The 22,730-nt window shown below is 45.0% G+C and overlaps 1 protein-coding gene across 9 annotated transcripts in view; it reads right to left on the reverse strand.

The window, feature by feature from the left end:
- The window catches only part of ADGRL3 (adhesion G protein-coupled receptor L3), a 2,975,920-nt gene that overhangs the window by 2,637,305 nt on the left and 315,885 nt on the right, over positions 1–22,730 (reverse strand). For all 9 annotated transcript variants that reach the window (XM_068233819.1, XM_068233821.1, XM_068233820.1 and 6 more), the window contains exon 2: positions 21,243–21,455. In XM_068233819.1, the coding sequence (XP_068089920.1) occupies positions 21,243–21,297 (55 nt within the window). In that variant the 5' untranslated portion in view covers positions 21,298–21,455. The remainder of the gene's footprint in view (positions 1–21,242; positions 21,456–22,730) is intronic.

The raw sequence follows: 22,730 nt of genomic DNA on the forward strand, positions 1-22,730 counted from the left end.
GCGGAGTCTAGGTACAGGCAGAGTTCGGCAACAGGGTATCAGAATATCGAGGTACAAGATCAGGAGGCAGAAACAGAGTCTAAGGACGAGCCGGGGTTCGGCAACAGAGTATCAGAAATATCGAGGTACAAGGTCAGAGTTCAGGAGGATAGTCAGGCAGGCAAAAAGTCATAACAGATAATCACAATCAAACTAGTACTTTAGCTATCAACAGAATCTAGCTAAGTGTAGGATTACAGCTCCAGCTGGTCCCGGCACACTTGCGGATCTGACTACGGATCTGGGTGCTCCCACATATGTGATCGCAACGCCAGACAACCAGCACCTGAATAAGCAGCAGAATATACAGTTGCTGGACTCTGCTGCCCCGCCCGAACCATTCAGCCAATCATGAGTCCTGCAGGAATCAGCTGACCTTCCTGATCAGCTGACACTTCCTCTGCAGGTATAAAGGTCCTGAATTCAGGCCCGCGCGGGCATAGCTCTCCATCTGCCTAGGTGCACTAACAGACCCAGCCACACCAAGCACATGCTGCTGCATGCAAACAGCCGCTTTGCTGTCAGGACATGCAGCGTTTTTTCCGCGTTCCACCACACAACCAGACGCGTGCAAACCGCCGCGTAGGACGCGGAGTCAGCCGCCTAGCTCTTGGCACACGCGGCGGCTTTTCCGCGTTTCCTCACAGTGCTCAAGCACATTGATATGGGTCCTAGGATGCTCAAGTGTGTCCGGGCTCTGTATTCTACACCTACGGCACGGGTTAAGACAAACGGGTTTCACTGCAAATCAGAAACGGCACACGACAGGGCTGTCCGTTCTCTCCTTTAATATTTGCCCTCGTGCCTTTCCTATGTCATATAAGAAGCAATGCTGATATTCAGGGCCTTAAGCATAGAGATAAACAAAAATAGCTGCATACGCAGATGACCTGCTGTTTTATATCTCCAATCCACTGATATCTCTTCCAAACCTCTTGGGATAGTTTCACAAATTGGGCGAAATTTCGCTGTTTAAGATCATTTTGGACAAATGCAAGGCCCTGAATGTCAGCCTTCCTTTAGAGCTTCAATCTTCTTTAAGAGCAAATTTCCCTTTCAAATGGAACGACCACTGTATAACCTATCTGGGAAGTAAGATTACACTCAATATCAGGGATATCTTTCAGAAAAATGTCCCACCTTTGCTGGAGACCTTGGTAGCAGATCTAAAAAATGGGATAAACCCCAATTCTCCTGGTTGGGACGTATAGCCATTATCAAAATGAACGCGATGCCACGGATCTTATATTTGTTCCAGACTCTTCCAATCCAGATCCCTAACGCTATCCTCAAAAGGGTCCAGATGGTATTCAACAAATACATCTGGAAAGGCAAACCCTCCCCCCCCCCCCCCCCCGAATTCATAGACAGATTCTTTACAGACCCAAACATGCAGGAGGCTTAGCTCTCCCAGATGTACAAAAATACTATTATGTCGCTGTCCTAACCAGATTGATTGATTGGCACAGACATGCTACCTCTAAACAATGGGTCAATCTCAAACAACTTTGAACCCAATACCGCTTGGTTAATCTACCCTGGTCGTCAGCAATACACAAACCAGAGTGGTCTAATCTTGATCTTGTTCAAAATACTTTAAGGGTGTTCTCTAAGGTACAATCCCTGCCTGACATCTCTCCTTGGCCTACTCCTCTCACACCAATTTGGGATAACCCGTGCTTTGAGCACAGATGCAACCCGGGTTATTTGAGATTTTGGAAAACAAATGGTCCTTCAAAAATTCACAATTTGTTTCTCCAAAATAGATGGGCTACCCTTGAAGAACTACGATTAAAATATCATAATCTTAATCTAGATTGGTGGGGACACATGCAATTGAAACACTGAGGGCCTTGGGGGCAACACCAGGAAGTGGGCGCAACCTCACAGAGTTTGAAAACTTATGCCAAGCCAGAGATCCTTTGAGGAAAACTCTATCCTTGATTTACTCTCTCTTATCTTTCCAAGATGTCGACTCACTGCCCTTCCTAGAAGCATGGGAAAGAGATCTGGGAGTATCCTTTACTACTGCACAAAAAAAGCACTATGTGTATTTTTGCCCATAAGGCCTCTTTTGCCTCCCGTATACAAGAAATTAACTACAAAATCCTAGCCCGGTGGTACTACACCCCCTCCAAACTGACTCATATATTTCCAGAGAAAGATCCAAATTGCTGGAGATGTAAATCGGCTGTTGGCTCGCGGCCAAGTTTCTCTGCAGACTGCCTGGTGTTGCTGAGAATCCTCATGTATTACTTTTTTTTTCATGGTGCTGTTTACTGTGATTAGGTTCCCTGGTCCATTGGTTGAAAAAGTACCCCGAAAGCATTAGGATCCCACCACCATGTTTGACAGTGGGGATGGTGTTCTTGGGGTTTAAGGCTTATCCTTTTTTACGCCAAATGAAGGAAACATCATTGTGACCAAACAATTAAATTTTTGTTTCATCTGACTGTAACAGAAGCCCAGAAGTCTTCTTCTTTGTCCAGATGAGCATTTGCAAAGGCCAAGTGAGCTTTTGTGTGCCTTATCTGGACACATCGCATCCTCCTTGGCCTGCATCCGTGGAACCCAGCAGTCTACAGTGTTCGTTGGATTGACTGCCTTGAGACATTGCCACCACCAAAGCCCAGATTCACCGGGATGGCCTTGGTGGTGATCCTTGGATTCTTTATCACTTCTCTTGCTATCCTCCTGGCCAGCACAGGTGTCACTTTTGGTTTTTAGACCAAGTCCTCTGGGATTTTCAACAGTGCAGAACATCTTGTATATTTTAATAATATTTTGCACTGTAGCTACTGGAACTTGAAAACATTTAGAAATGGCCTTGTAACCTTACCTGACTTGAGCAGCCACAATGCACAGCCGCAGGTTCTCACTGAGCTCCTTTGTCTTAGCCATGACTGTCCACAAACTAACTACAGAGAGCTGCTGTTTTTAACCTGTTGAGTTGATTAAAACATATGTTCCCAATTAACCAGGGTAATTAGGATGCTTTAGAACAGCTTAGACTATTTGGAATGGTGTAGAACTTGATTTTCCCACAGACTGTGACAGTTTGTGAAAGGTATGAATCATTTTGGACTGGACACTTTTTGCTCAAATGTAAATAAAATCTGAGAAAAGTATTTTCCCACAATAATGGCTCTTGCACATCGTCTTATCTTTTGGGAGATACCTATGTCATTTCCAGTCCAAAAATTACTTGCTGTTTAAATAAAAGTAACTTTAAGTCAAAATTTGTATGGATAATTATGGGCAGCACTGTATTTTCCTAGGTAATATTTTATGTGTTAAAAAGTGATTTTATATGTTTGTCTATTTTGCATACTGAGGAGCACCAATTTTTTTATGGTGTCAGACACTTTTGTTATTTGATCTGAGTAAGCAGACTGCGATCCCCAAAATCATTCAAGTGTCTGATTTCTATGAAAAAATGTATTAAGTTATTGAGTTGTTGAGTGTACCATACCCTCGACATGCTACACTATCAGGGGCTCCAGGTGTCCTTGTCTTTTTTTTTTTTTTTTAATTCAAATGAAGTTTATTAAAGCGGATCCGAGATGAAAAACTAACTATAACAAGTAACTTGTCTATATATCTTATCTAGAGTTTAGATAGTTTACTCATCAAATCTAGCTGTAAACAGCTTCAACAGTTTATGATTATTTATTCATGTGATACAATGAGGGCAGCCATGTTCTGTTTGTCACATTACACACAGGCAAGCTGATCAGTATCTCCCACTCCCCTCTCCTACTCCCTCTTCCTCTCTGGCTAGTAACCTCCTCCTCCTCCTGCCCAGACTAAGCTCCCATAAGCCCATGCTACTAATAGTGGATAGAATGGAGACACCCAATGTGCGTTCTATTTAGTATTTTTAAATACAAATAAAAAATTACCGAATATATATATATATATATATATATATATATATATATATATATATATAAATGTATATACATACAGTGCGTATGTCTATGTGTATGTTTTCTTCCTTCCATGTGCACAAAATGATGTCCACTTTAAATATTTGTGAAGCCCCCCCCCCCGCCCGCCTCCAATGACATCATGCCTCCAACACAGTGATTGGTCGCCGGGTCCCCGGAAGATCAGCGTGGATATGGGGATCCCGGCGGCCGTAGAATAGTGCATGTGTATACCTCTATAAAACATATATCTAGTATGCCATACTATTGGTACTCATACAAGGCAGCAATAGTATATGTGTATACCACTATAAAATTATGTACAGTATAATCATCAAACTTAGTAGCATCCGATGCTTAACTTTTTACCAGCGTTAAAACATACCCCACTTTCTCTCTTTAAAGAGGAGCTGTTAGGTATAAGGTCTCAGAGAAAATAAACACATATATCAGTAGCTAAAGATTGGCTGTACTTACATTACATATGCATTTCACTGTCCACGTTTGGATTTCACAGAATTTGTATATAGTATATGCAGAGATAGATGCTCCTGACAGCTCATGGCAGGCTCCATGTTTTTCTGTCAAATGTGTCGTCATGTCCTGCCTGCTTCCTGATCACAGAAAAGCTGGTACTAAATAACACAGTGTGCAGTGAATATTAATGAGCCATGTGGCTAGGAACAATAGCTGACTCCTGCAGTGTACTCTGCCCGAGATTTATCAGTGCTACGCGCTGGACTGATTACACAAGCTGCTGTAACGTCTCATTAGCAGCCGAGGGGAGGGCCCCAGAATGCTTTGCAGTTTAGTATGCGGCTTGCGTCCTTATGGGTCTATAACAGCCTTTAAGATAAGCACACATCAAAGGTAACTGAGATTTTTATCTTCACTAATTGCTTTTGGGCTTCCTTCTAAACTGTTTAACACAGGAGAATAGAGGTTTAAATTAGCTTCTGCAGCCTGACAGTTACTCTTTAAAGAGGTTCTGTTTACCTTTTTAAAAACAAAAACTGCCACTTACCTGGGGCTTCTATCGGCACCCTGCAGCCGGAAAGTCCTGCGCCGTCCTCCTCTGATGCTCCGTTCTCAGCCGCCGGCACCAGTGTAATTATTCATCTATCTATAGTGTTAGATGTAGCAGTAGTATGATAGTTTTAGGTTTAGCCACATTGGGCCATATGCAATTAACTTTTTCACCTGAGTTATCTCCTAGGAGATAATTTTCATGTTCTCTTTCAAATAACTTTAAAGCATTTTACTATTGAAAAATTAGCCAAATGTTGGTGAAAAAGTTCAATCAAACTAATTTTAAGTATTTTCTTATTTGCTGGTGGCTTGAAAGGCATTTTATGACAAGGTGTAAATGTATCACCGAGGAGAATACTCAGGAGAAAAAGTGAATTGCATATGGGCCATTGAGCTTAGTGTTAGGTGTACGGTAGTAGGACTAGTGTTTGGTGTAACGGTAGTGAGGTTATCGTTAGGTGAAGCGGTAATAGGAAGGTTAGTGTTAGGTGTAGCCGCAGTAAGTTTAGTGTTAGATGTTACAGTAGGAGGAATAGCTTTAGGAGCAGCGGTAGTAAAGGGCACAGTGTTAGGTGTATCGGTAGTAGGAGGATTAGTGTTAGGTGTAGTGCGGTAGTCTGAAGATTGACCAGGAGAGAGATCTTTTTCTGATCGGAGATCTGTTGGCTGGATATACACTGCAGACTTACTCCCGACCGTTTTCAGCATGACATTTGCAGAGATTTTTTAGCATTAAATCTTTTCGGAATTGGCCTCGTGATTAGAGATGGCTCGAACTTGTTCTATAGCGAACAGCTATGTGGAGTGACCTCGGGGTGCATTACTGCGCAGACACTTTCCCCGCGGCCACGCATCCTTGATCATGCAGCCGGGAGCGCTCCACGCATGACGTCACCGGCAACAGGCGCGCAATCAAGGACGCGCAGCCACCGGAAAAGTGTCTGCACTTTAATGCGTAAAAAGACGTATGAAGAAATGACCCCGTGGTCATTCCACATAGCTGTTCGATATAGAACAAGTTTGGGCCACCTCTACTCCTGATGCTGCCGATTTTGCTTGCCTATCCGCACCCTAAATGTTGATGTCCGTCCCCCCCCCCCCCCCGGTGCATTGTAATTTCACCTGTCCAGTCATCCCGACTCCTGGTCTTCTCTGCTGTCTCTCCAGAGTGCCACCGCCATACCGAGCGCCAACATGTGGTGGCATGAATAAAACGGGACGCATGTGTGACATATGTGCCTGGCGGCACTTAGGGAAAGCAGCATAGGGAACTAGGAGTTGCTGCAGCTGGACAAGTGAAATTTACAAAGTACAGGCACCTGGGGGTGGGGGGGGGGGGATATTTACACTTGGAGGACAGCGACCAGGGGTCCGTGGGTCGTAACGATATTGCACACCATTACCTATGACAAACTAATTTTAATAAATATAGTCCCCTCATGCAGCTTTCTTAAGTCTGGTGTCACACTCCTCCCCATCCTTTTTACAGTTTGGCAAAAAAACACACATACATTTCCTCCACTTCCCATCCTCTGTCTCTTCCTTGGTAGGCAGCCAGGGTCTCCTTGCTTGCTAGCACTGCACTGTGTACATATAACACTGCTGTGGCTTCCAATAAGAAAACTCCAGGTTGGGGGCGGAGTTTGGATGCCACAGCAGCCAATTTTGAAGGTAGGTAGAATAAGAAGAGGGGCAGGATGTGGAGCTCTCACACTGCACTCTGGCCTACCTGACAGTAACAGTTGACCGATCATCAGCCAGAGTGCCATGGTAAGTACAGACCTCTCTGATGGGGGTGGGGCTTAGCGGGATGTCGCCTGGAGGTGGGGCTTAGCTGGATGGCCACTGGGGGCGGGCTTAGTGAGGAGATCGTGCGGCTACGAATGGGACAGGCAGCTGCAGCAGTAATGAGAGATGCTGTCCCACTGGCCCTGGCTGTGTGAGAAGGCAGTGGCCCGGGGGGAAATTGCCCCCATCCCCCCCAGGCCAGTCCGCGCCTGCTGCCTCTGGACCTCTAGTGAAAAGTCGAGATAAATGGGCAGTCTACTGTTCTCAAAGTTGATTTTGCCCTTTTCCTTGGTAGCATGCAAAGTGGCATCACGGTCCCTAAAGTTTTGTCATTTGAATATAAAAGTGCAGGGAGAGGATCCAGGTGGTGGGGCTTTTGCTGGGATCCTGTGGGCTCTTTCCACTATGAAGGCTCCAGAAAACCACTCCCACCCAAAGAGATCCACAAGAGATCCCAGGGATGTTTGGGCCTCACCTGGAGGGTAGTCAGGGTCTAATGTGTCGGTAGCGGGGACAGGAGATGCTGAATCGGGGGTTGCTCTGTAGCAATTCAGATGCCCTACAGAAGGTCTTTGGAAGAGAAAAGAGAGAGAGAAGGAGAGAGCGATAAAAGAGAGAAAGGGAAGAATAGAAGAGAGTCCGAGAATCCCCTGGGGTTTTGACGGTGGCTGGCTGGCGGACTGGATAACTGCTCTGGATGGAAGGAAATAAGTCCCTAGGCTTGGGCGTGTTGGCCTAGTCGCGTAGGCCTAGTAGATGTACAGATGGCAGATCAGGCCTGCTGACGGGAGAAGGTGTGCAAGAGGGCCTTCCTGGCTGCAGGTATCCCAAACCTAACAGATCACATCCATGTGGCAGTGTTAGGGGTTTGCCAGTATCCGGCAGTGTCCTGATGGCTGGATACCGTTGTCCCTGTGAGAGGGGTTTAGTGGCAAAGGTAGTGTCCCTGATGTCTGATGGGGCAGTGTGGCCAGTGCCCCGATGGCTAGTGGTGCAGTATATCCAATGACCCAATGGCTGATGGGGCAGCGTGTAGCCGGTGTCCCGATGGCTGCTGTAGTGAGTGTCTGATGGCTGGAGGGGCAGCATAGCCAGTGACCCGATGGCTGGTGGGGCCCGCAATAAGATCCAGGAGCCTGCAGTGCCTGGAGCAGTGGATCGGCTCCCATGTGCCGTGAAGGGCAGGGAGCAGCGGTGGAGGTACTAGCTAGCTGTGGCTTTCCTCGGTGCTCCACGTGGCTATGGTCGGCAGTGAGCGGCGGCAGGGGAACTGCTGTGGGTTCCTTCCTTGCGGTGTCCATGGCAGCGGTTTCAAGCAGCCCACATCCCCGCAAGTGAGGAGGAGAGCAGGCGGGTGACCAGAGCCCTGGAGAGCAGCGACGCAGCCGCATGGAGTGTGGATACGTTCCGGGGCCAGCATCCGCAGCATCACGTGGGGTCAATCAGCTGGGGTCCTCCACGTGGCGAGCCGGTCCTCAGAGAGAGCGCTGGGGAACCGGAGCCCGGGGAGCACGAATTGGCTGCAAGCTTTTAACATCATGGCTAGCATAGTGGGGAAAAATACTCGAAGAAGTGCTCCGCTCTTTTTTGTTACAGACAGAATGTATGGGGGTCTAGCTTGGTTGTACTACAACAGGCAGTTTCGTCAGTGTATGTCTGTGCAGCCTGAGTTGGATTGAAGGCATAAAGACATTGGCATAAGGCTCTGGGTAATTAATACAAAGGGGGGTTGTATTCAGGGGTAGTGACTTTGGGAGGCTTGTTTTCGAACAAGCAGAGGAAGCAGCCCTTTCAGGCCTCCTCTGCCTCAGCAGAAGCTGGAGCGTCTGGGTCTGGTAAATGGGGAGTGTGCTGAGACTTCAATGACTCGTAATGTAAATTTGCAGGGAGTTGTCAGTTTAAGCATGAATGTTCCTTCTGTAGTGACTTGCACCCAGCGGTTAAATGCTTTAAGGTAGAGGTGGAGCAGGTTCTAAGCATTCAAGGGGACGTGGCTGGGAAAATGGATGACGCGGTGAGCATAGAGGCGAGCCCTGGCTCGTTTAGTATTGTAATAAGGCTGCGGTGGCTTTACTGAGGGGTGGGTTTACGTTGGGTTTTGGATTCCTTCGATGGAGCAGGCTTTTGCACTGCATACCTTCAATTTGAAGTCTTCGGGAACACGAAGGGGGGGGGGGGGGGGTGTTTCGGGAAAAAATTGCTAAAGAGGTGGGGCTTGATAGAATGGCAGGACCTTTTTGTTCTCCTCCGGTACCGGATTTGATAGTGTCACCATTGGGGGTGGTCCAGAAGAAAGAGCAAGCAAAGTTCTGTCTTATCCGTCACCTTTCTTATCCAATCCATTGTTAAGGATTTATGTTGTTGTTTGACACAGCTTTCGAGATGGTTCGGGCAGCGGGAAAGGGCGCTCTGATGGCTAAGACGAACATCAAATCGGCTTTGTGGCTCATGGCAGTCCATCCAGACAACATGACGCTTTTGGGCTGTTTCTTTGACGGGGGGTTTTATGTGGACAGGTGGCTAATCGGCCGCCGGATCGACCCATGTATTTTAGGCATTACATAGTCTGTTGACGAAGGAAGACCTCTCAGACCTGGCAGATAAGATCACATAAACTACCAGAGCAGATCTCCAGGTCCTGCATTTGGAGATTACTGAACATGGTGGGCTGATCTCGGCGCTAGAAAATGAGATGGCTTTAAGATCTACAGAACCGCAGCAGGCGCTGCAACATCAGGTTAAGAGGCTTGCCGGAGGGGGCAGACATTCAGCAACTACTGCTTCGCTGAGTATCCTGTTCAATGAGCTGCTAGGCGAGCCCCCTGACAATCAGATTAAAATAGACAGGGCTAACAGGGCTTTAAGGCCAAAACCATCAGCAGAGGCCCCACCTAGAGATGTTATCTGTAAGATACATCATTTCAGTGTCAAAAGATAGGATTAAGCAAGCGACCAGAAAGAAAGACTATATAGAATGTGATGGCCACCGTGTACTACTTTTCCAGAACTTGGGGCCTGGCACCCTCTTGCAACGCAGAGCCATGCATCCCCTCCTGAAAATGGTGCAAGATCATGGGGCAAAGAACCTATGGGGCTTCCCATTTTAGATCACGATCATTAAAGGGGATAAAGCCATCACTGTTCGATCAGCTACAGATTTACCGGACCTCTTCAGAGTGCTAAATGTGCCACCGATAGATCTTCCTGATTGGCAGCCGAATCGCATATCTGAAGGAGAGTGAGGAGGCAAGTGAGAAACAGGAGACTGGTCTAAGTATTTGTGGAGCCTTTCCGTCCTGTTGGGGGCTTGATTTTACTGCATCAGCGATGTTTTTATTTTCCCTGACTATGCAACATCAAAGTACAGAGGGGAATAGCACTTGCGGTCCTATCCTATACCCCTACATATAGCTTCAGCACTTGATATGTTTTAACCTGTAATAAGTAATTGGACGTGTTCTAACTCTCGCTGAATGTTTTGTGCTTAGCAGCCTGATGAGTTGGATCTTACCACACATCTCATTTTATTTAATTGGTTACTAACTTTGTTATCTATCTGTAACGATTGTGGAATTCTCTCCGTGATCAGCGCACAAGACGTGCGCTGACACTGCGGAAATCCTCCACAAGCGTATAATTAGCGGGAACCCAGCAAAAGGTGCAATGCACCTGTAGAGAGAAATTCCTGTCGGCAGGTGGAGCTGTGGAGTGCAGAGGAACAGCTCCTCTGCCCTACCACACACGCCAGACAGGAATTGTACGAAGGGAAGAAATGCAATCGCAAGAGAGGCGATTGAGAATGAGCACAGAGACAGATTGTAAGTGTGTGCACCAAACTAGTCGCCAACCCGCGACGGTGCACACACCACAGCAGATATGAAGCAGGAACGCGATCGTGAGAGGTGCGATCGCCAGACGTGACACAAGGCTACAGCAAGACAGAGCACGAGAGTAGCAAAGGCACAGCAAATCATACAATGAGGAGATACGGAAAATAACAAACGCTAGCTAAACGCGAACACCGCACTCATTCGCAACAGTGCACGCGTTTATGCGCGGCCTCCACGTGATAAGCACAATAGAGACAAACATGCCTAACTAACCACCGACAGACAAACATAAAACAGAGGATGCAAGCGCTTGCTTAACGGTTACCTCACCGAGCCTCCAGCAAGCGGTCGTAGCAGACAAGACAGACACACGAAAACAGGAACAGGCGAGAGATAGGATCCACAGCACTAGCGAAAAGAGGCCAGTGCGATCCAGGGAGACAGAGAGATGGAGATCAGACGGATCCACAGCACTAGCGCTAGGCGAGTGTGATCCAAGCAAGACAGATAGAGGAGAGAGCTGGTAGCAACCGCTGCTCCAGCTATACTCCAAGAACAAAGATCAGAACGACTTCTTGTCGACAGGACAATCGCAACAGACAGACAAAACAGATATGCAATCCTAACTGCACTAGGGAAACCTGCCGAGTGCAGTCCCAGGAATTACTCTAAGCTAATTTTCAAACAATGAGCAAGGCTGACATTCTCCAGAGTGTTTCACAGGAAGAATCCTTATAACCAGCCAAGGTCTGTGATATCACATGGTATATATAGAGCAGGCCTACAAGGGATGTGGCTAGGCAATTTGCATGACAAACGTATGCAAATTCCTCAGCAGCAGCAAGCTGAAAACTGACAAAAGGTCTCTCTTCCAGAGACCTGCAGAATGCAGACCTGAACAATGGTCAAAAAGCTGCCTGCCTGCACAGGCAGCTGAGCAGATCATTACACTATCTATGCATACTAGCCATGAGTTTGCTATAAAGTGCCAGCAGCACGGAGTACAATATCAGAGAACACTCTCAAAGAGACAGTCAGCACCCTCTTAGCAAAAGACAAAATGCACCCGTATATCAACCTTATATTTTAAGCTTGACCTGAACATATACCTTGCAAGTTTAAGCTCTTATGTAGGGTAAATAGTTCACTTGGATCCGTGAAGGTTTTTGGGGCTAGTACCGATCCAGGACTGTATAAGATGCACACTCTATACATTATCACTATATTTTGATGTAAATTTCACTGATATGTTTTGATTTTTATTATAAAGCATGGTATGCATTTTTAGTTTTGCTCAAGATGCTGGAACACATTATTCTTTTTGGCACCATCCCCTTCCAGTGGTGCTCCTCTCCCCATCATGCACCTCCTGGGTTATTTCACCTCCCCTCTCTCTGCACTTCTCATCCTTTGAGGCCCATGTAATCTGCCTCTACCATCCCCTCCCAGCCATCATTGCAGTCCTATCCATCCCACATCTAGCTCCACATCTCTCTTCCTTGACAACCTGGCATCCTGACTAACCCACATTCAGTCATCGGACCTCCCTACCATCATCTTCGGGAACTGTAATATTCTAATAGATGCGCTCAACACACCGGCTCCACTCCCAGCATGCAAACTCCCTCACCCACTCTGATGGCCATACCCTCAACCTCATTTTTTACAAATCCACCATCCTCACAAACCTGGACATTGCACCATTCCCTCTCTCTGACCATCACCTCCTCAGCATTACCCTCTCCCATCCTCCCGTCAGAATTCTAGCGGTTTACTTATGCAGGAAAAGCTGTCATATGTGTATTTTTTAAGTTTTAAAGTTCAATGCAAAATGTCATTGTAAACTGTAAAGTTGGTGTACTTCTTTAAAATATTGCTCTGGGACATCTCAGCATATTCCAGGCAGTGACATTTATAAGATTAATTTAGTTACAGAAGCTAAAACATTTTTGTTTATGTTACAAGCATCTTTCAAATGTCAAGGTTGTTAAGTGTACTGTGTTAAGACTGAAAAGAAACAAGTTTAACCTGCCTGGCGTTCTATTAAGATGGCCAGGAAGGCTGCGGGAGGGTTTTTTTTTAATAAAAAAAAAACTATTTCATGCAGCCAACTGAAAGTTGGCTGCATGAAAGCCCACTAGAGGGCGCTCCGGAGGCGTTCTTCCGATCGCCTCCGGCACCCAGAATAAACAAGGAAGGCCGCAATGAGCAGCCTTCCTTGTTTTGCTTACATCGTCGCCATAGCGACGAGCGGAGTGACGTCATCGACGTCAGCCGACGTCCTGACGTCAGCCGCCTCCGATCCAGCCCTTAGCGCTGGCCGGAACTTTTTGTTCCGGCTACGCTGGGCTCAGGCGGCTGGGGGGACCCTCTTTCGCCGCTGCTCGCAGCGGATCGCCGCAGAGCGGCGGCGATCAGGCAGCACACGCGGCTGGCAAAGTGCCGGCTGCGTGTGCTGCTTTTTATTTGAGAGAAATCGGCCCAGCAGGTTAAAAGTCGCATTCCTGCAGCAGTTATATATATATATATATATATATATATACAGTGGAGGAAATAATTATTTGACCCCTCACTGATTTTGTAAGTTTGTCCAATGACAAAGAAATGAAAAGTCTCAGAACAGTATCATTTCAATGGTAGGTTTATTTTAACAGTGGCAGATAGCACATCAAAAGGAAAATCGAAAAAATAACCTTAAATAAAAGATAGCAACTGATTTGCATTTCATTGAGTGAAATAAGTTTTTGAACCCCTACCAACCATTAAGAGTTCTTGCTCCCACAGAGTGGTTAGACACTTCTACTCAATTAGTCACCCTCATTAAGGACACCTGTCTTAACTAGTCACCTGTATAAAAGACACCTGTCCACAGAATCAATCAATCAAGCAGACTCCAAACTCTCCAACATGGGAAAGACCAAAGAGCTGTCCAAGGATGTCAGAGACAAAATTGTAGACCTGCACAAGGCTCGAATGGGCTACAAAACCATTAGCAAGAAGCTGGGAGAGAAGGTGACAACTGTTGGTGCGATTGTTCGAAAATGGAAGGAGCACAAAATGACCATCAATCGACCTTGCTCTGGGGCTCCACGCAAGATCTCACCTCGTGGGGTGTCAATGGTTCTGAGAAAGGTGAAAAAGCATCCTAGAACTACACGGGAGGAGTTAGTGAATGACCTCAAATTAGCAGGGACCACAGTCACCAAGAAAACCATTGGAAACACATTACACCGCAATGGATTAAAATCCTGCAGGGCTCGCAAGGTCCCCCTGCTCAAGAAGGCACATGTGCAGGCCCGTCTGAATTTGCCAATGAACACCTGAATGATTCTGTGAGTGACTGGGAGAAGGTGCTGTGGTCTGATGAGACCAAAATAGAGCTCTTTGGCATTAACTCAACTCGCTGTATTTGGAGGAAGAAAAATGCTGCCTATGACCCCCAAAACACCGTCCCCACCGTCAAGCATGGGGGTGGAAACATTTTGCTTTGGGGGTGTTTTTCTGCTAAGGGCACAGGACAACTTAATCGCATTAACGGGAAAATGGACAGAGCCATGTATCGTGAAATCCTGAACGACAACCTCCTTCCCTCTGCCAGGAAACTGAAAATGGGTCGTGGATGGGTGTTCCAGCACGACAATGAACCAAAACATATAGCAAAGGCAACAAAGGAGTGGCTCAAGAAGAAGCACATTAAGGTCATGGAGTGGCCTAATCAGTCTCCGAACCTTAATCCAATAGAAAACCTATGGAGGGAGCTCAAGCTCAGAGTTGCACAGAGACAGCCTCGAAACCTTAGGGATTTAGAGATGATCTGCAAAGAGGTGTGGACCAACATTCCTCCTAAAATGTGTGCAAACTTGGTCATCAATTACAAGAAACGTTTGACCTCTGTGCTTGCAAACAAGGGTTTTTCCACTAAGTATTAAGTCTTTTATTGTTAGAGGGTTCAAAAACTTATTTCACTCAATGAAATGCAAATCAGTTGCTATCTTTTATTTAAGGGTATTTTTTCGATTTTCCTTTTGATGTGCTATCTGCCACTGTTAAAATAAACCTACCATTGAAATGATACTGTTTTGAGACTTTTCATTTCTTTGTCATTGGACAAACTTACAAAATCAGTGAGGGGTCAAATAATTATTTCCTCCACTATATATATATATATATATATATATATATATATATATATATATATATATATATATATATATATACACACACACACACGCATTTGTTCAATTATTGCACATAAATATTATTAATCTAAATATTAATAATCAATACAGTCCTAAAAAAATTAATATTTATTGTTAAACCCTATAATTACATATAATAGAATGTATTACTTTGAAATATATTTAAATGCTGGATTCTGCCAGTAAAAGCTTAAAACACATTAGATGTGTTCCACAAGGATGTTTTGACTATGAGTGTCCTTTGGAATGTCAAAGAATTTTAGGTTTTTTCTATTGTCCCATATTTAGGACAATTATGCCACCTGGCGGTTTCATAAGCTTATACAATTAATATTATTAATACTTATTATTTAAAAATTATTAAATAGCGACAGCTTCCGGTGGAAATTATATTTATTTCTTCATAAGTAAGACAAACATATATAGAAAATTATTTGTAAATTTTAATATGCAACTATATTTTCTATGATTGTTTTAAGAAGAATTATATAATAAGCTTTATATTTAAATGAGTATATTAGAAGCCCTGTGTACTTCAATAAGCATTACATTACTATATCTGTAATTCACAGATTGTTTGGGTCAACATGCCCTATTTCTTGTTTGGGAAAAGACAGACACATTCCAAACTAATTAGCAGAAGGACACATTATCAGAAATGTGTCATAAATGACATTGTTTAAATGTTTGAAAGTCCAAATGTCTGGGGCAAATAAGTCAACCAGCAGACAAGATGGCTGCTGACGACCATTTTTAATTAAATACATCAAAGTGATCTGTTAGTCAAATGTCAGCTATTTGAGCATTCAAAACAAAAATCTGTTATGGTTATTTTAAATATCAGAGATAGTGAGTTACGCACAGAAATTTAAGCCAATCAGAACCTGGGATTTAGGGAAATTCCAAATCAGGTAGCCATATTGCATTCAATCACTAGAAGGCCTCTTTCACAGTGTGACGTTAAAGTCGCACGTTAGAAAATGTTTCAACGCCGACTAACGCACACCAATAGGAAGTCTATGTGACATTCACAGTGCACACGTTGCGTTTGTGTGCAACGTGTAGCAATATTATAAAGTGCTGCATGCTGTGCGTTATAGGCGTTATTAGCTGCGGTGGACTGTTTGCACATGCTCAGTAATGATTTGGAGACATACTTTTCATTGCCTGTATTTAGTACTGTATGTGCTGTATGTGTTAGTAATGCTGCGGTGCGACTTTTTTGGCGCGTTGCGTTGTAAGTTTGCGGTGCGACTTTAACGTCGCACTAAACCGTAACGTCGCACTAAACCGTAACGTCGCACTGTGAAAGAGGCCTAAAAGTAGAAGCTGAAAGCTCATAGTTTGCACTAGCCTACCAATCTCCTGAGAAGACACTTACTCAGCTACAAGCCAGAAGCTACCTTCCCATATGTGGTTCTAGATGCTGAAGAGATGACAGGTAGTAATATGCTTAATATTCTGGTGATTTACTTTATTAATTTTTCAGCATTAAGTTCTGTTAAGATGTTAGCAAGAAGTTTTTTTGTAGAAGATTTTTTTATGCCATTTCATTAAGAAGATTAGTACAAGTTTTACACAACTACTATATACACAGCTATTAATACAGATGAGACTACTTTTGATCCTATTCTACATAACACAACTGTTATATTCTTTTTTGAATGTACTTAGAAGATTGAAGATTGCTTGGCTTTAAAGAGACACTGAAACGAGAATAATTCTCGCTTCAGAGCTCATACGTGCCCCTGCTAAAACGCCGCTATCCCGCGGCTAAACGGGGGTCCCTTCACCCCCAACCCCCCCCCCCCCCCCCCCCGCAAAATCAATGCCCAGATTTTGCTGCTCCTAGAGGCAGGGCAAACGGCTGCAGCCCTGCCTCTCAGCGCGTCTATCAGCGGCGCATCGCCGCCTCTCGCCCGCCCCTCTCAGTGAAGGAAGACTGAGAGGGGCGGGGGAGAGGCAGAGATACGCGCTGACAGACGCGCGTGGGGCAGGGCTGCGGCGGTTAGCCCTGCCTCAATCAGGAAGAGATCCCCGGCTGCACGGAGGGGATTTCGGGGGTAAGGGACCCCCATTTAGCCGCGGGATAGCGGCGTTTTAGCAGGGGCACACATGCCCCTGCTAACTATGAGCTCTGAAGCGAGATTTATTCTCGCTTCAGAGTCTCTTTAAAGCCTTGATGAGATGGAATACTGTTAGAAGGAAACGCTACTTGGAACTGTTCATATTTTGTATATACAGTATGCTGTATGATAAGCAAATACAATTTTTAATATAAAAGGGAAGGTTCAGGGAGGGCTGTAAAAAAATAAAAATCATTATCCACTTACCTGGGGCTTCCTCCAGCCCGTGGCAGGCAGGAGGTGCCCTCGCCGCCGCTCCGCAGGCTCCCGGTGGTCTCCAGTGGCGCACCCGACCTGGCCAGGCCGGCTGCCAGGTCGGGCTCTTCTGCGCTCCAAGGCCTGGCACTTCTGCGTCCCACACGGGCGCGCTGACGTCATCGCACGTCCGCCAGGCTGTACTGCGCCTGCCACGGGCTGGAGGAAGTCCCAGGTAAGTGGATATTGAATTTTTATTTTTTTTACAGCCCTCCCTGAACCTTCCCTATAAAAACATATATTGAGTGCTCTGATTCATTTCAAGGTATACCGTCAATCTATAATTCCTGTTATAGAGGGTTCAGACCCCGCTATGCCGGATTTATATAATAGCAACATTTTAAAGGCTGGTCCCTTACTGAGTTAGCAATCATGAAAAAGGCAAGAACCGCACAGGTATTTGACACCTCTGCCTCCGTGCCCTCATACAGCCTGGTCGATGGCAAAGGGATCTGCGCAATTTGAACTCAACCATCCTAGCAGGCCCCCTCCTCTGCCTCTCCTACACCCTCCCCACCCTGTTTTGCCCCAATCAAGCAGCAGCATGTAATATGGCTCTCTCATCAGCCTTTGAAGCTGTACCCCTAAACCTTTCACCTCAACAGCCCCCCAACCCTGGCACACCACCCACACACGCAACCCCAGGAAAGGGACACGAGCCCCGAGTGGAAATAAGAGCAAATCACGTCTCAATCCTGAATTCCTGGATTACAAAGGTAAGCTGCTACTTTTCCACACTGCACTACCAGAAGCTAAACAAAAATATTTTGCAGCCCTGACTGGAGCTCAAGTCTCCAACGCTCGACGTCTCTGCCACCTTTAACTCCCCTCCAGCTCCACCATCTCAGCCAATCACTTTGCCACTCACTTCACTGGTAAAATTGCAATTATCCAAAGTGAAATCTCCCTCCTACATTTTTAAACTCCCTCCACTGCCCCCCAGGCCACTACCATGGCCCGCCCGCTAGCCCCTCCTCCCCCCTCCAGCTCCAAGGCTTCCCCCATGCCCCACCCCCCTTCACCTCCTCAATCTAGACTGTCCCAATGCACCTCCCTCCCTCACCTCCTTCCACCATTGAAGAAGTGAATCCATTGCTTGCCCATTCCCCTGCCACCTCCTCCCCCATCGACCCAGTCCCCTCTGACACCCTCCACCCCCACATCCCTGACCTGGCCCCGGTCCTCCCTTTTCAACCTCTCCTTCTCCACCAGCACCTAGAGTGAACTCTGAGATGTCTTCGTATGTTTAGCTTTCAGGGACATCAAAAAAATGATTTGCATATTCAGCAGTGATGCACTAGGAGACATCTCAGAGCTCACTCCAACCTGAATAATTTTAAATACCCTCTGTTTTAAGAAGGCAAACTTCTGTTTTTATATCATCTTAGTAAGAGGGGTTTTTGGACTCTTTTAGCCCCTTACACACTCCTGGGAGTTCTGGTTCAGAATGAGCTTGCTGAATACTCTGTAAGGGTCGGTCCACACTTCTCCCATTCCAGATTGGATCTGTGTCAAATGGATACGTTTTTTTGAAAAACCGCTCCGTTTGACACGGATTTGATCTGAATGGTAGGACACATTCCGGTCTGCGTGCGTCGATATTGCGTCGCTGTCGCCTCTTGCCATCACCACTGGTCCCGCCACTCGGTCCCTTCTACAGCCTGGAAGCCAGCATGGCTCTCCATAGGCTGCAACAGACCAATTCTGCCTAGCAACAGGGAGAATTTTCAATGATTTAACATGAACCAATAAGAATTCTCTCTGTTGCGGAGGATTCCCATAGGTCTATTGCAGCCCAATGGAGAACCCTATGCTTCTTACACAGTTACATAGTTATTTGGGTTGAAAAAAGACATACGTCCATCAAGTTCAACCAGAGAACAAAGTACAACACTAGCCTGCTCTCTCACATATCGCTGTTGATCCAGAGGAAGGCGAAAAACCCTTACAAGACATGGTCCAATTAGCCCCAAAAGGGAATAAATCACTTCCCGACTCCAGATGGCAATCAGATCAAATCCCTGGATCAACGTCACTGGGCATTAGCTAGTAATTGTAGCCATGGATGTCTTTCAACGCAAGGAATGCATCTAAGCCCCCTTTAAATGCAGGTATAGAATTTGCCATAACTACTTCCTGTGGCAATGCATGCCACATCTTAATCACTCTTACTGTAAAGAACCCTTTTCTAAATAAATGGCTAAAACGTTTTTCCTCCATGCGCAGATCATGTCCTCTAGTCCTTTGAAAAGGCCTAGGGACAAAAAGCTCATCCACCAAGCTTTTATATTGCCCTCTGATGTATTTATACATGTTAATTAGATCCCCTCTAAGGCGTCTTTTCTCTAGACTAAATAAACCCAGTTTATCTAACCTTTCTTGGTAAGTTAAACCTTACATCCCACATATCAATTTTGTTGCTCGTCTCTGCACCTGCTATAAAACTGCAATATCTTTCCGGTAATGTGGTGCCCAGAACTGAATTCCATATTCCAGATGTGGCCTTACTAGAGAGATAAACAGGGGCATTATTATGCTAGCATCTTGAGTTTTTGTTTCACTTTTTATGCATCCCAAAATTGTATTAGTTTTAGCTGCAGTGGCTTGACATTGAATACGATTATTTAACTTGTTGTCGATGAGTACTCCTAAGTCCTTCCCATTTATTTTGTATGGTGCTAGACCATTGGTACGAACAAAATGCATGACTTTACATTTTTCAACATTGAATTTCATCTGACATTTATGTGCCGATATAGCCATCCTATCCAGATCCTGTTGTAATATGTCCCTATCTTCCTGAGAGTTGATGATTCTGCACAATTTTGTATAATCTGCAAAAATGGCAACACTGCTTTCTACTACATCTACTAGGTCATTAATAAATAAATTGAAGAGCACTGGACCCAGTACAGACCCCTGTGGGACCCCACTGCTAACAGTCACCCATTTTGAGTATGATCCATTGACCACAACTATTTGTTTTCTGTCCATTAGCCAGGTCCCTATCCATGCACACAGACTCTTTCCCAGTCCTTGCATCCTCAACTTTTGCACCACCATAGCTCCCAACTGTCCCTTTTTAGGAGGGACAGTCCCTCTTTGGGAGCCCTGTCCCTCTGTCTCTGTTTTCTCCTCATTTGTCCCTCTTTCAGGACTTTGTCCCTCTTTCTATGTAAATATATGTATTTCTCTACTAAGCAAATGTATTTGATTGACTCCTTTAAATTGATATATTACTCATTTTAAAATGTTAAAATGAAGGGAAATGAACCAGGATAGAGAGGACCAGTGTGGTTTGAATTATAAAACAACATATTTTACTCATGATATCTTTATCATATGCATGACTAGGGGTGTGGTCGGGGGTGTGGCAGGGGCGTGGCTTAAGTGTCCCTCTTTCTCATCTCAAAAAGTTGGGAGGTATGCACCACTTTTGTGGGGAACAGAGTTGAAGGCCTTTGCAAAGTCCAAGTATACCACATCTACAGCATTCCCAATATCCACATTAGCGCTCACTACCTCATAAAAGATGAGCATGTTAGTCAAACAGGATCTGTCTTTAGTAAACCCATCTTGTTCTGCTTCTGTCAGCCTCCGGGCTTTTCAGAATGGACCGAGCGGCGGTGATGGACGGCAGGATGCATGAGTATGATGTCTCAACGGCGACAGGATGCAACCGAAATAGGAGACACGGATGCGATGACTAGCCCAGCGAGAGTGGACAGTGTCCTTTCTCATAGGCTTGCATTGGACACGTTTTCCCGTAAAGTCCAGAAAAAAAAGTGTCAAATCCGGACTCTCTGCGACGTTTTCTTTCCGTGCAACATGGATCCGTGTGCGATCCATGTTTCTGCACGAGTGGGAGCGGGTCTTATTTTCAACATAGGATCCAGAGTTTCTGCAGAGCTTTAGAAACGTATCCCACGGATCTGTTTTTAAAACAAGTGTGAACCGGCCCCAACTCTAAGAAGAGTAAATAAAGTGTTTTTGACTATATCTACATTTATCAAATAACATTTGTTTTAAATAAATGTAAACTCTCACCGTGAATTAAGTTGATGAACAGCATCAAGCAGAGAAGCAACTGAAATGACCACATTGCTCTGAGGTATGATTATAGGAGAGGTATAAATTTCTCTTGCAGAACTTGTTGAGAAGGAAAAACCTGTTTTGTCTTTCAGTTTTGCTAGAAGATTATGATACCGTGCATCCAAAATATAATGGCAAACATACAAGAAAATTGGACAGGTCCAAGACCTAGGGAAAAAAAGATATATAGATTAACTTTAGCGTAATGCCTTATGTTTTAAAAAGCAATACAAAAAAACGAAAATCCCTGAAAATTCAATATGTTAAAGAGAGATTGTCAGCCACATTTACCCACTGCTCTGTGTTTATTATGCAGCCTGCATACTTACCCTGCATTGCAAGCACTCCAATCTATTCAGAAATGTTTCTAAAAATACATAATTTTTAATACACAATTTATCATGTAAATTCATGTAATCTTCTTGGTAGCCTCTCCTATTACATAATACAGTAATATGCAATATTATATATTTTAAAGAGAAACTCCAATCAAGAATTGAACTTTATCCCAATCAGTAGCTGATACCCCCTTTTACATGAGAAATATATTGCTTTTCACAAACAGACCATCAGGGGGCGCTGTATGACTGATTTTGTGCTGAAACCCCTCCCACAAGAAGCTCTGGGACCGCGGTATTTTTGGCAGTTTGTTACAATGTAACAAGGTTCACAGACAGGAATTAGCTGTTTACAGCTGTCTCTAACAGCCAAAACAGCTAGCAGCAGCTACAGTGGTGTGAAAAACTATTTGCCCCCTTCCTGATTTCTTATTCTTTTGCATGTTTGTCACACTTAAATGTTTCTGCTCATCAAAAACCGTTAACTATCAGTCAAAGATAACATAATTTAACTCAAAATGCAGTTGTAAATGATGGTTTTTATTATTTAGTGAGAAAAAAAACTCCAAACCTACATGGCCCTGTGTGAAAAAGAAATTGCCCCCTGAACCTAATAACTGGTTGGACCACCCTTAGCAGCAATAATTGCAATGAAGCGTTTGCGATAACTTGCAACGAGTCTTTTACAGCGCTCTGGAGGAATTTTGGCCCACTCATCTTTGCAGAATTGTTGTAATTCAGCTTTATTTGAGGGTTTTCTAGCATGATCCGCCTTTTAAAGGTCATGCCTCAACATCTCAATAGGATTCAGGTCAGGACTTTGACTAGGCCCCTCCAAAGTCTTCATTTTGTTTTTCTTCAGCCATTCAGAGGTGGATTTGCTGGTGTGTTTTGGGTCATTGGTTATGGATAAGAAGCAGATTCGGGCACCATCCGTCATTCAGCTTGTTTATTTTCAAAACAACTTGTGCAGTATAACCATCAAACAGCTATCACCTGTTGTTTCATGGCGGGGCTGTGCGGGATGCGGTGGAGGTGGGTGCTCAGGGCTGTAGAAGGGTCGCCGACGGCCGTTTCGCGTCCACCAGGACGCTTGGTCACGTTG

This window comes from Hyperolius riggenbachi, chromosome 1, assembly GCF_040937935.1.
Source record: "Hyperolius riggenbachi isolate aHypRig1 chromosome 1, aHypRig1.pri, whole genome shotgun sequence".
NCBI lineage: Eukaryota > Metazoa > Chordata > Amphibia > Anura > Hyperoliidae > Hyperolius > Hyperolius riggenbachi.